Genomic DNA, 14445 nt, shown 5'->3' on the forward strand with positions numbered 1-14445 from the left:
GATGAATGGGGCCATAAAATTCCCTGTTGGGGTGAATTGCTTGACAACACTGAAATGAGGAGATATGTTTTATTACCTAATGCCTGCCTGAATGTATAAAATAAAAAATGAATAAAATGGGGGGAAGGGGAAAGCACTTTTATCTGATACATGAATATTTATAGAGGTATTTTCAGTGAACAATTAATTTTGCAGACTCTTAAGCTGGAGCTTTAATCCCTGGCTCGAGCAGTTCGCCTCCATATAATTGTTTTATTTTTGAAGCACATTTTAATTTTTGAACCTGCCAGGTGAGGGGCCACAACCCACCGGCACTGGAGGGTCTGTGTGAGCTGGGAGTGCTCAGTGTTTCCCCTTCCCTGATTCCCTGATGCTCTGTGTGATGTGACTGTCACTCACCTGCTCCTTCTCTCCCTCTTCTCCTGGTGCAGCTTTCGCTCCCGGAGGAACAGAACGAAGTGACCAGGAATGGCTGTGAGTCCAAGGAGCTGGTCTACCTGGTGCAGATCTGCTGTCAGGTAAATGCCATGTGTTCTCCCCCCCAACCCCTTGTTTACAGCCTGTATTTCTCATTCCACCTGCCAGCACAGCCCTGGAACATCGGGGTGTCACACTTTTCTGTGCTGGGGAGGGGGAGTTTCCAGCTCTTCCCTTGCTCCAAGATGCTGCCTGTGGTAGTGCCACCAACTCATTGTAGGAAATACAAAGCACTGAGGGGAGAAAAAGGAGCGTGGGAAGGAAATAATCCTTCCTAGGATGAGCCCAGGGACAGAAGTGTGTGTGTGAGGGCAGTCTGGGGGTGACCACAGACACCCAGACACACCAGTGACCCCAGCTGGGAGAATGCCACCAGTGGCTTGTTCACACAGGACATGGGGATGCTTGACCTGCTCCCAGTGATGTCTCCAGACACCTGGTGTGGAATTCTGCTGTGGTGTCAGGATGCTTTGGGCAGATAAATCTGCTGCTCCATCCCATGGCTTCCCCATCTCCTGATAAACCCAGCTCCTGAGAAGTTCCCTTCCCTTCCCTTCTCCTCCAGTGCTTGACTAAACTGGATTGGAAACGCTGGGAATTGACCTCATCACTTTAAAGGCTGGACACAGAACCAGCCACCTTTTGTCTTCCTTTCTTTTTCCTTTTTTTCCCTCCTTTTGCTCGTATTTCCTTTTTTCTTTAGTTTTTACTTTCTTTTCTTTTTTCCTTTTCCTCTTTCCCTTTCTTTCCTTTCCCTCTTCCCCTTTTTCTCTTTCCCCTTTTATTCTTCTCCTTTTGCTTTCCCTTTCAATTTCCTCTTTTTCTCCTATTCTTTTTCATTTCTTCCTTTCTCTTTTTCGCCTTTCTCTTCCCTCTTTCCCTTTGTCCTCTTTCCCTTTTTTATCTCCTGTTTTCCTTTCCCTTTTCTCATGTTCTTTATTTATTTTTTATTTTTCCCTTTCCCTTTTTCCTCTGTTCCCTCTTTCTCTTTCCCCTTTTTTCCTTTTTCCCTTTTTTTATCTTTCCCTTTTTCCTCTTTTCCTTTTCTCCTATCATCTTACCCAGTTCTTCCTTATTTTTCCTGTATTTCTTCCTTTTTTTTATTTCCATTTTTCTTCTCTTTTAAAGTACCTCCCTGACCAGTGCTCCCTGCTCTGAGCCTGTCATTCCCCTCTCCCATGTCATTCCACATCCCTCTTTCCCAGATCCATAAAGAGCTGAGAAACTTGTGGCATCTGGATCCAATGACTGGGAAGGTATGGAAGGAACTGCACAGCTGAGCATCATTTCTACCCCGGGGACACTTTCCCCCTGACATCCCAGGGCCTCTCCCAGTGTCCAGGGAAAGATTCCATTCCATCAGGCTTTGGAGCCCTGCAGTGTCTGCCTGCAGTTGGCTCCACATGAGAGCCCGATGGGAGGTGTGAAATAGCTCATGGAATGATGGTGGGGAGAGATTTTGGCAGGACACACGTGTGGGTCAGGCCAAAAGTCCTGGAGGAGGGGGGGGAAAGAGCCTAAAAAGCAAATTTGACTTTACTCACCCTGTGTGTGCTTCCAGGGTTGGTGTCCGGGCACTGCAGCCTGTCCTGGATTGCTCACATGGACACAGGGAATTCTGGGGTTAGGGTTAAATCCACATCACTAGAAAAGCTTTCAGATATCTGTGATTTGTTGCAAATCCAGAGGGGGGTGTTTGCCATCCTGGCAGCTTTAGGTCCCAGAGCTGAGAGGAACAAGCCAAACCCCCCAGTTCTGGTGTTGAAGGCATTGCCATGTGGGCTGGGCAGATCCTCCCTGCCTGCTTTGGGGCTCACACAGAGACATTTCCTCTGCCATCTCCCCCTGGAGCTGGAAAACCAAAGCCTTTGAACATGAGATGTCTCAAACAGCCTGGGCTGTGCTTGGCAGGGCACAGCCACTCCCACTGAGGAATCCTGCCCTGCTCCTTCCCATCTGCAAGGGCCATTTTAGTGCCCCAAAGACAATTAGTGTTCGAGGCCTGCTTTGCAAAACCTTCCCAGATAGATGAGGTTTGAAAAACATCCTTTGGGAGGTGTATTTGTGACGCTTCCTGCTGCGAGTCAGCTCGTGAAATCCCAGCTTTGTGCGAGCTCCAGAGGGGGGTTAAGCCTCTGTTCAGCTTTTCTTCTGCTTATAAACCTCAAAAAATTAATCCACTTTATTGGCCCTTAAGAAGAAGCGGGGATATATGCAGAGGTGTTCCAAGTGTTTCAGAAAAGGGGAGAGGCAGGGTCCTTCTTTTGATTTAAACAGAGGTAGGGAATTAAATCTTATTGGGAAGAGCTGATGATGGAGGGCTTTGTTTGGTTTGGGTTTTTTTTAGACCAGTGTAGGTGGGTTTTCCTTCCTTTCCAAGTAAAATTGCGCTGATTAATTTCTAGAGGAGAAAATCTGTGCAAAGATTGCTGCTGTTAAAATAAAAGGATCAAGTCCTGGCAGGGTGGTGTGAGGACTGTCCCTGTGAAGGCTCTGAACCCTGGAAAGAGTTATTAGAAGCCTTAACAATCCCTGTGGGCCCTGAAGGAGCACATGGGATGTCTGTAGGAATCCCTGCTGTACCTGTGGCTGGGAAGGTCCGTGCACAGTGTTTGCAGTCCTTGGGAAGTTCCGTGGGGAGAAGCAAAAGCACTTCCATGACCTGCACCACATCTCAAAGGGGTTATTTTGTGTGTGGAGAATAAAACCAGCACAAGTCAGACCCTGCAAAAAGGCTGGAATGGGCTAATCCAGCCCAGCTTGGTTGTAAGAGAGGCTGAAAATGGGCCTTTTGGATGGTTTTGGGGGTTGGTCTGTGGGATGTTACAGCAACTACCTGTGTGTGTGTTTTAATACTGCAACAGAAGAAGCCTGAGCTATTTTGTTCTCACAAATGGAAGAAAAATAAAAGGCATGAAATGAGTTCTGTGGTGTTTCAACACCTCAGACATCCTTTTTGGTGACATTTCGAGTGGCAGGGCGAGAAGCAGGGCCTGCTTGTGAGGATGGTCTGAGACAGACCTTAACCCGCAGCCATCTCCCCTGGTTTTTGTTTCCCATTTCCCTGCTCACAGGGACCTTGCTGAGACAGGACTGACAGGCCCTGCCAGCCAGAGATGTCATCCTGTGCAAGTGTGAGCGATGGGTGACAACATCCCGGTGCAAGACCTGCTGATGGACCCTTCAGCTCAGCCTGGCTCTGAGCTGGGAGCCCAGCCCACCCTCCCTGCCCCTGCTCTCCATGAGCTCTGCCAGTGCCCTGCAAAGGAAGCTGTTTCAGCCCCAGCTGGATTTCTAAAGATGTTCCCAAAGCAGGAACTCGGGGGCCAAGCAGGGATTTTTCCTTTTCCTGCTCCCCTTTCCATCCCCTCTGGCAGGGAGCTGAGCCAGGCCTTGCTGTGGCACAGCTTTTTGTCCCTGCTGTGCTGGCTTTGATGGATGGAATCAGGGCTCTGATGCACCAGACAAAGGCATTTCCCAACCCTCTGCCCCTGGTAATTCTCAGCTCTGCCTGGCAGGAGATTCCAGCTGGATTTCCCCTGTTTGGAGAGCAGGATTTGCTCCAAAGGCATCCCCCTTCAGCATTCCCTGGCTGTGAGTGTGCCAAGTGGAGGGCAGGCCAGGAAAAAGGGGCTCCCAGGAGGAAGAGCAGAGAGGAGTCCCCACCCCTGGTGCTTTGGGGGAGAGCAGAGTGGAGGGTATTTTCACAGAGGACTCACATCCAAAGTGTGGTTTGCTGGGTCTGGCTGTCTGGGATAGTCCAGGCTGAAACCACAAACTGCTTGCAGCAGAATTTTTGAGTCAAACATTCAAAAATAGGGGTTTTTTTTGTTTGTTTTTGTTGTTTGTTGTTTTTTTTTCTTAAAGGCTTGCTCTTTAATTGATTAATAGTTTCTGATTGAAGCTCAAACACCTGGAGAGCAGTAAGTGCTACAAACATCCCGTCCTGTGAGAAGCACTTCAATCAGTTGATCCTAAGGGACAGATTCTAACACACATATATTCCTATGTGTGTTTAATATAGATATAAAAATACATAGAGAGAAAAGCTGGTCACATCTTTGATAATGGGATATATCTGTTCAAGAGGTGACAAATCCAAGGTGTGGTGTCTTTGAAACACCTGGCTCTGCTCCAGGCTTTTGGAAAGTCAGCTGGCATCTGTAGGGAGGAAGGTTGGTATGGAATTGTATCTGAACTGCATAATTAATGTGTTCCACTGTAGCTGGTGTGATGATAGTAAAGGATAAATTCATTCAGAACTGGGTAATGAGGATTAAGGAGAAGGATGGGACTGACTGGTCTTGGAGTTTTCCCACAGGGTTGGGTAGGGCAGCACTCACACCCAGCAGGACAGACACCTGGGCTGTGCTGTGTCCTTCTGTTCTAATAGCAAGTTCACCTTGCCCTCTGCTCAGCCTGGGGTTTGCTCTGGGATCCTTAATTCACACACAGAATCTCAGAATGGCTGAGGTTGGAAGAGCCCTCCCAGCCCATGGATCCCCCTGTGCCCCATCCCCACCCTGTCCCCAGCCCAGAGCACTGAGTGCCACTCCAGGTCTTCCTTGGACACCTCCAGGGCTGGAAGGGACTCCAAACCTCCCTGGGCAGCCTCTGCCAGGGCCTGACCACCCTTTCCAGGGAGAAATTCCACCTGATGTCCAACCTGAGCCTCCCCTGGCACAGCTGGAGGCTGTTTCCTCTCATCCTGTTTAGACCACGTGGCAGCTTTGAGGCAGAGAGGATTTTTGTCCCCTTGCCTTTCCTGCCCTTTATTCCCAAGTGTCCAAGCAGGCAGGAGGTGTGCACAGGGATCCAGGAGATCGGGAATGCTTCCAGGAGCTGAGCCATTCTCCTGCTTTGTCCCTTTGCCGTGGGTTTGTGCTCTCTGGGGCTGTGGAGTGGGAATGCACACACGAGCTCTTGTCTCCTGTGCTGCTCAGGGGGCTGTCAGGAATCCAGGAACAGCATCTGTGTGTGGTGGGGCTCTGGGATTTCACTGCCCAGCTTTTGGGACTGGTTCTTCAGCCCCAGCCATGGAGCAGATTCACTGCTCCTCTGTGTAAATCCGTCTGGTAACGAGATGAAAAATTATGTAGTGCTTAAACTTTGGCCTTTAATTTCTCCATTCATGGCTCTCTTTGTTTTGGTTTGGGGTTTTTTCTCTTTAATTATTTAAATGTGCACTGTGAAGGACACAGGGGCAGCTCTTTCTTTCCTTGGCTCTGGATGCATGAGATGCAAACCCAGGGTTTTAGCCTCGTGTGGATTTTGAATTGAATAATTTATTTATAGAGCGACATTGCAGAAATAAATACTCTCCTGGAACTGTTGGTGCTAAAGCACATTCCTGCAGCAGGTGCAAGTGTAGGTGCATTTCAAGCTGTCAGAGACACACCAGAAAAAGAGACTTTCTGTGCTCTGTGCTGTGGCTTCAGCTTAAATTCCAGTAGGGAAATGATCTGGTGGGATTTATGGGAGGGTGTTTTTTTGCTGTGGAAAGAGGGTATGTGAAAATAAGCCCCACAAGACCTCACCAAAGACCCTCCCAGTTCATCAGACTCGTGTTGGACTGAGCTGCAGGGGGATGGTGAGTGGTAAATAGCACCTTCATCTGCTCTTCAGATGTATTTTTTTCCCTGATGAAAACCTGCAGCTGAAGGGAAAGGCCAGCGTGGCCCTGCTCCAGGGAGGGGTGATGAGCAAGGGGGAGAGTGATTCCTCAGAATAAAGTGCAGTATCACATGGCAGTGCTGCCCTGGAAGGTTTTTCAGCAGCAGAAGCTCTCAGAGTTGCAGGGGAGTTGGTTAATGCCGTGTCCTTTGGGCGCTTTGCCTTCAGGAGGAAAACGAGCTCGGAATTAGAGCTCACTCTGCTCATCCCCAGAGCATGTCCTGGGAGCTCTGGAGCAAAAGTGACAATCACTGCTGCAATGCAAGGGGACAGGGCAGTGACTGTGGTTTCCCTCTGTGAGTAATGAGTCCTGGCAGGGCTGCTGATCATCTCCTGGTGCTTTGCAGACAAGGCTGGGCCCGGCCACAAATTGAAGGGGACAGTTGGGCTGTTGTGCAGAGGCAGTGGATGCTGCCCCGTCGCTGAGCGAGTGTAAATCTGCAGCTAAAACTGCCTTGTTTGACAGCTCTTCCCAGGGCTGGGCTTGGTGTAAATCCAGAATGAAGAGCAGGATGGTGGTGGCTGGGCTGTTTTCCTCAGCTGCCTTGATGTTTATTCCTTACGGAGAAGTTTGACATTCGGGCGTCTTCAGCAGCAGTTTCCCAGGACTGTCAGCTGGGGCAGCTGGCAGTCTGCTGGGACACATCATCTGAAGCAGTGTCATCCAGTCCCATCCCGTGCAGGCTGAAAATTGGCTTTGATCAACACGTGGTGTTGGATGTCAGGGGGCTGAGGAGGCACCAGGGACGGGTTGGGATGTTCAGCCCCAGTGCAGGTGGAGTTCGTGGACCTTGGAAGGGCACCTGCACTTCCAGATAACACATCCACTGGATAGGAAATGCAGGGCAAGAAGGTTAGTGAGGAATATTTTTAAAAAGGCCCTCTCAAGGCACGGAAACCATGTCAGAATAAATTACAGGGGTAGGGACAGAATCACTGAGTCACAGAGTCATTTGGGTGGGAAAAGATCTCCAGGATCATCATTCCAACTATTCCCCAGCTCTGCCAAGGCCTCCACTGATCCCTGTCCCTGAGCCCCACACAAACATGGCTTTTTAACTCTTTTATGGATGGTAACTCCAGCACTGCCTGTGCCAGGGCTCTCCAATAAAACATTTCCCCTGATATCCAACCTAAACCTGGCACAACTTGAGGCCATTTCTTCTTGTCCTAAAGATGCTTTAGTGGTAGATCAAAAATGCATCATTTTCGTTGCTTGCAGCAAATATTTCCTGTCACTGAGCAAAGTGTCAAAATACCAATTCCAACTGTTGTAATTCCAGCAGTTTTCCAGAATTATGTCCTGCCAGTTACACTGAGGGCACCTTGATTATTAAACTGATGTTCTAAAGAGAATTTGTAATGGAGTTGTTTGGGTGTAAAATCCCTGAGGTGATGAGTGTCACTGTTCCCCTCAGTAACTGGAGGTGCTTTGCCCAGCTGGGTTTGGGACTGGCTGCTAAATTAAAAATAAGCTGTGTTTTAGAGGAGTCAGTAACAGAATTCTCAGGGGGAGCATGAACTGAGCTTGCCCCTTAATCCTTGGGGCTCTCCCAGAGCAGGTTTGGGCCCCAGTTTGTTAAAAACCACAGAGCAGATGTCCCTTGTCACTCTGAGTTGTGTAACCTGTCACACACTGACCTAGTTCAGCCAACACCAAGGGCCCAACTCCTGGAGCAAGATTTCCACCTGGAGCGTGAAACAACTCGGAATCAGCTGGGTGTGAACTCCCTGCTGGGAATTTCCGAGCTGGGGAATGGGGGCTGGGAGCCTTGAGCTTCCCGAGCTGTGGATGTGCGACAGGCACAGTTTTAAACTGATGTTTTTCAGGGTTGTGGAGCAGGTTTGCCACCAAGGGCTCGGGCTTTGGCACATGAAAAAGGTGCATTTTTAACTCAGCTGTGAGTGTGAAAGGCCCTGTTTCAAATGGTGTGGTTTACCTTTGTACAGACCTGCCAGGGCTGTTGGGCATGGCAGATGATCTGTCTTCAGAGTCCATCTCCCAGGCCTTGGCACCACTTCTCAGTGTTTCTCCTTAACACTGAGGCCAAAACATCAGCTGGCTTTCCATTATCAAAACTTCTCCAGAGCTGCTTCTGTTTCTTGTGCTTTCCAAGTAGCATTTCACCATTCTAGGCTCTCTCCTTGAGTCCTGGTCAGCTCCATCTCTGACATCAGTGCTTCTACACCTTTTCCCTTGAAACACTCGTGTTTTTCTCCCTCTAACCCTGCCCAGAGACATTTCTTACCACGTGAGTGATATTTTCCAAACACTGGTAACGTTGCTTCATTATAGGGTGTCAGGATGAGTGGGGTTGGAAGGGAGCAGGGTCAGATACAAGGAGAGAGAGTGTTTACAAGGGCCTGGAGGGACAGGATGGGGGAATGGCTTCCCACTGCCAGAGGGCAGGGTTAGATGGGAGATTGGGAAGGAATCCTTCCCTGGGAGGGTGGGCAGGCCCTGGCACAGGTTGCCCAGAGAAGCTGTGGCTGCCCCTGGATCCCTGGAAGTGTCCAAGGCCAGGTTGGAGCACCCTGGATCAGTGGAAGGTGTCCCTGCCCAGGGCAGGGGGTGGAATGGGATGGGCTTTAATGTCCCTTCCAACCCAAACCACCCTGGGATCTTATTTTGCTGGTTTTATCACCTCAGACGAGTAATTTTCAAAGAACTTTTTGCTTGGTTTTGTTTGTTTGTTGGATGTTTTAAAGCCCAGCAGTGCTTACTTTGATGCAACCCCTTCTCTTCTCTGTGGTGAAGTGCAGAGTGGTTTTACATCTAGGAGTTTTACTGAATCCCTACAACTTCCATATAAGCATTTGGGACTCTGTATGCATTCATCCATTCCCTCCTTGCTTTGGCACCTGGAGGATGGTGGAATTTGAGTTCCCATCCCTTAGGAATTGGTGTGTGGCTTTGAAGGGTTTCCTCTGTGGCTCGGAGCTCCCGTTGGGTCATTTTTTTAATTTTCTGGAGCATAGCAAAGCCCCCCACGCTGTGCCCTCCCCTTCACCCCGTGTCTCTGGGTGACCTGCTGCTCCCAGGGTGTCATTTTACTCAGGAGATGATTGATATGGAATTGTTTAAATTAGAACGTGTCAGGAGGGCAGGGGGTTTCACTCACGTGTCCTGCTGGAAATGGGATGACCCTGCTGGAGCTCAGCCCAGGTCCTGGGCAGCCCTGGGTGGGTTTGGTGCCCCTGTCTCTAATTGGAATCCAGGAAGTCTCATTTTTAGGGGAGAGAAGCTGCAGTGGTTTCCATTAAAATATCCTTTTTTTTTTTTTTCCTGCTGATTGCAATTATTTGATAATAAACGGATAATTAATGCCGAGAGATTAATTTATTCAGTGGAATAAGGCTAATAAGGGTTCACCACAGAAATATACTAAATTTTCTCCTCTGCCTTGTGCCTCCTGCTTTGTCTATAAAAATGTTCCCTTAATCCTGGGCTAGTTGGTCCCTCATTTCCAGGTGCAGAGCTGAAGTTTTAGTGTTCCATTCAGAAGTAAAGTAGCTTTATGTTGCCTTAGTGCAAGCTGCCTTTAACTTTGAAAGATTTATAATTTCCTCCAAGTTACAATAACACACCAGAAGTCACGGACTCACCCAGCTCCAAACACTTCCTGGGTGAACTCCAAGGGCTGCATTTTATTAGTCCTGCTTTTCTGTTTTGACTGCATTTCTAAGCCATGACTTGAAATAGGAAAGGGCTGAAGGGTCAGGCTGGAATAACACAGAGACCCTGAGCCCCAGACAGCTTGTGGGAGTCCCCCCATGGCAGATTTAACCCCTCCTGGTGGGTGCTGCTGCTTTTCCAGCTATTTAATCCGAGGGGTTTTCTTACCGTGGGGTCAAACCGAAGTGACTTCTGCCAGAGACTTTCATCTCATGTTCTGCTCTCCGTCTCCACGTGGACTGCAAGGTTCAGGAGAGCATCCATGTGATCTCTCTGAGGAAATAAGCATTTGAACCAGAAAAGAAAGGTCTATCCCAGTCTTAAAATAAATAAATGTGAAGTGCTGCAGAGCAAACAGGCTGTGGGGCAGGAAGGTTGTGTGTGTGCTGGAGCTCAGTGGCACCCTGGGATTGATGGACAGAAAGGAGTCCTGTGTGCTCAGATGGAGGCAGATCCAGCTGGAAATGGGTTTTTTTTACCTAGAGAGGAGATTTATAAATCTTCATTACGGAATTTCAGCATGTCAGTTCTGTAAATTGACGGTACCACAACTACTGGCAGCAGCAGAACCTCTCTTGTGCTGGGGCTGCCCCTGCACGTTGTTCACTGCACAGCAGGAAGAGTTGCCTGTGCCAGATGCCAAGTGGAAACAGTTAAGTGGCCATAAAAATATTCCTGTGTGGAACAGGCCCTGGCTTATGGGATCCCCACTCAGGAGCCTGATTTTTGTACTGATAACTGAGGCGTTTAAGAGGTGAGGGAGCAACGATGGGGCTTTAACTCTGGGAATTAAAATGCGAGGGATGGTTTAAATACCTTCCCTCTTTAATTTGCAGTAAGTAATGCCTGTCTGTTAGTAATTAAATTCTCCCTGAGCTGCAGGAGCTGTGCTGTGTTGGCCTTGGGAAGAACAGGAATGGGGAGCCACAGGGAAAAACGGGAACAAGGGAGCGACAGTGCTGCTCTTCCCAAGTCTCACAGGGTTGAGCTGAGCTCAAGGGAGTGTGGAAACTCCTCCTGGCTGGGGCTGCTCATCGTCCTCCTGGGGCCATTGGATCAGCAGAGCTAAAAATACCTCTGCTGGAGCTGCAGTTGTGCATCCTTGTCCCTCCCAGTCTCCTCTCCCTCGGCGCGAAGCCCGAGGAGCTCCGCGATCTCCGGGTGATGGTTTTACTGATGGAGGGTGCAGATCGTGGGCTCAGTGCAAATTAAATCAGCAGCTCAGGAAGCTCTGAATGGTTTTGGTTTTTTTTTTTTTTTTTTTTGGACTGTGGCATTTCTTCTTGCTTTGGTAATCGGAAAAACACCAGGAGCTCTGTGCAGTGGGCTGAGATCTCACCAGGCTTTTCGTCACACATTCAGTGCTGCCCAGCAGAGTCAGGGAGAGCAGAGCAGCTGGAACAAGAGCAGGAATGAACCCAGATTTTCCATTCTGTGAGAAATTCCAGATTTGACAGGGTGCTTTTCATTGTGAACATGTCTGGGAATTGAAATTCCAAAATAGCTTCGATATTGTTCAAAAAGAGACTTGGGGCTTTTTTGTCAGTGGTCAAAAGATCATGAAACTATTTTATGATATTATTGAAATCTTCATTTGATACTTGATTTTTGGATTTTAACGAAATTTCTCGCAGCCAGGTTTTTAATTTAAGGTTGAATTTGGGAAATCACTTCACCTTGTGCTTTCCTTCACCTCTCTCTTACATCCCACTGGAATGAGGGATTTAAGCTTCTGTAAATCAGGACCATTAATAGTAACTGGAAAATTAGAGGCTGATCAAAAATTAATTTGAGCAACAGTTTATGGGAATCATTGCAAACGTGCAGGAGGCATTTTTGCCATATGGATGGGAAGTGCCTGGAGCACCAGGAATGTTGAGCTTTGCTCTGAAACAGCAAAGACAGCACGAGACCAACTTAACAGGCACTTATTGTTTCTAATATTTTATTAACCGTCTAAATTAAAAAATAATCCCTTTGCCAAACCCTCCTGGCACTTCAGAATTTGCAGGAAATGAGAGCAAAATGCACAGTTTTTACATTGGTATAGGGAAGCCTTTGTAGTGTCCTGGTTGTGGAATGAGGCTCTTGTTGTTCCTGCTCTTCTGGCTGTGCCTCTCTGCACATCTGGCTGGGAGAATTTAGACTTTGCTGCTTGGGATTTGTGCTGGAGATCTGAGGGGAAGCTCTAAATGTTGTCCAGTTCCTTCCTGGATTGCTGCTCCTGGATTCCTTCCTGGAAAGTTAATTGCACCCCTTGTAAATGAGGCTTCAAAATTTATCACTCGGGTGCCAAATCTGCAAAAACTTTACTTGGTAGAACTTAATACAACCGACAGCATGGGTGCTTTTTGAGTTCAGTTATGGCAGGCTTAAAATTATGGGATATTGGAAACATTCACCCTTAGGGTGCTGGAGTAACTTTGTGGAAATGGGAAGGTCTGTTCTGTGCTGACACATCCTGTGCAGGGTCACTGTGGATGGGAGCGAGGAATGGGCAGCTCTGCCCCAGAGAGTGGAGGGGCAGGTGTTGAGCTCTTCTGAGAGGAGGAAGGGAACAATAGAGCTGTGTCTGGGCAGGCTCAGGGTGGATCTCAGGGAAAGGTTCTTCCCCCAGAGGGTGGTTGGCACTGAACAGGCTCCCCAGGGCAGTGGGCACAGCCCCAAGGCTGCCAGAGCTGCAGGAGGGTCTGGACAACGTTCTCAGTGACAGGATGGGATTGTTGGGGTGTCCTGTGCAGGGCCAGGAGTTGGACTGATGATCCCTGTGGGTCCCTTCCAGCTCAGGAGATTCTGTGGAGAATCCTGCAATCCTTCAGCACGAGAGCCCGGCACCCACGGGCGTTGGGTGACTGACCCGGCAGTGGTGACGTGGTTTGGCCTCCAGGCATCCACAGCACCCATCTCCTGGAGCCTCCCTGCTCCCTCAGGGGTGGCTGAGGGAGAGCTGAGGGAGAGCTCAGGGATTGCTGTGCTGTTGCTTAGCAGCTGCCGAGCTGCAGTTTGGAGGTGCCGAGAGCGGTGGGTCCAGGTTACCTCCCCGCTGTGCCCCTCTCTCCATGAGCTGTGCAGTGCAGGAGGAGCATCCCAGGGAGCTGGTGGGGCCAGAGACACCCCTGCTGCCGTGGGGTAAGTTGTGCCTGTCCTCCATCACCTTTTCCTTGCTGTTGTTGCCTCGTGCCCGGGCTGGGGTTCATGGGGAGCCAGGGGAACGCTGCCCGTGCAGGATCCTGTCACACCTCCAGCCCCAGCTGTTCCTCTCTTGCACATTTAACTCTTTACTGTCTTCATTTGTGATGGAGAGACTGCAAATCTGCAGGCCAGCACTGAAAATCTGGAATTGATGGCAGGTTGGGGATCGTTTGGCAGGTGGTTTGTTATTTGTGGGGGGTGTATGAGGTGGTTCTGGAATGCCCAGTTCAGTGCCAGGAGCAGATCCAGGGTCGCAGGGATTTCTCAGGCTGTTGTTCCCTGTGTTGGTGACTAAACCTGGCTCAGCTGAAGGTCACACTGGCAGCTCAGTGAGAGAGCAAGAACCTCTTAATTGCAAAAGATGGAGGAGTGGGAGATCTGACAGCTCCCTGGACGTAATTAGACTTTGCACTCCTGGTTTTGTTTTTCTCCTTTAGACAAACGGTGAAATGGCAGAACGTGGAAAATCCCAAATCTTTTATGCCCTGTGTAGGTGCCTCTTTGTAGGATTGTGAAGTAGGGGGTGATTCCTTGTGAGCTGAAAGCAGAGTTTGTGGGCACAGTGAGAACCTGGAGTTGTCTGCAGTGGCCTGGGTGGAACAGAGCTGGACTGCAGGGCTTACATCCACAGCTGCCTTGCAGGCTTTGGGTGTTAATATGAAAGTGAGGCTTAGAACTTGGCTGGTAAATGAATACAGCAGAATTCAGACTGGGAATTCAGAGTAGGCCATGCCTTTTACATCCCAGGGAAGAGGGCAGTGGGCACAGCTCTGCCAGCCACGCCTGGGGTCACAATCTACAGCTCCTTCCCCATGTTGTGTCCCCTCTCACCCCACACATTCCCTGTTTTCTGCTCTGCTTGCCAGGCATCCCTGTGTCCCTTTTAATCCTTGGCCCTGCCCTTGAGTGGCTGTGTAACCTGGAGCAATCTTAATTCCTTCATTCCTCCCCCATCCCTGGACTTGTCCAAGGCCAGGTGGGAGCAACCTGGTCTAGTGGAAAGTGTCCCTGCCTGTGGCAGGGGGTGGAAAGGGATGAGCTTTAAGGTCCCTTCCAACCCAAACTATTCTGGCATTCTGTGATTAATGACTGTTCATAAAGTGCTTTAACCTGTAAACTACTGCATTATTACAACATTTTTTATTGAACACAACAGGCTGTGAAGCTTTTAAAAGTCATCAGTAGATATTAAAAGCTTCCCAAAGCAGATTATTCCATGCTGCCATGGCCCTTCCCTGTCCCCTGGAGCTGTCTGGATCTTGGCTGTGTTTTAATTGGGGACATGATATGCACTCAGGAGTAAATCTGCAGCTAGTGTTGTTCATCATGGATTGGTTTTTAATTCAGCTGAAGACTTGCCTGGGGCACCTGACAGAAATTTTGCAAGCTCCAATCCTGCCTTCAGATCCCCGGGTTTATATCCTGCC

At 49.1% G+C, this 14445-nt stretch overlaps 1 protein-coding gene across 1 annotated transcript in view; it reads left to right on the top strand.

The window, feature by feature from the left end:
* Nucleotides 1–14445, top strand: part of LOC114069661 (rho GTPase-activating protein 32-like) — a gene marked incomplete at its 3' end in the record, with an annotated part of 122021 nt that overhangs the window by 45282 nt on the left and 62294 nt on the right. Inside the window, exon 4 of the mRNA XM_027906607.1 lies at nucleotides 432–518. Coding sequence (XP_027762408.1) covers nucleotides 432–518 — 87 coding nt within the window. The remainder of the gene's footprint in view (nucleotides 1–431; nucleotides 519–14445) is intronic.

Source organism: Empidonax traillii, unplaced genomic scaffold (genome assembly GCF_003031625.1).
Source record: "Empidonax traillii isolate 1590-97213 ecotype Southwest subspecies unplaced genomic scaffold, ASM303162v1 scaffold1327:size137700, whole genome shotgun sequence".
Classification (NCBI taxonomy): domain Eukaryota; kingdom Metazoa; phylum Chordata; class Aves; order Passeriformes; family Tyrannidae; genus Empidonax; species Empidonax traillii.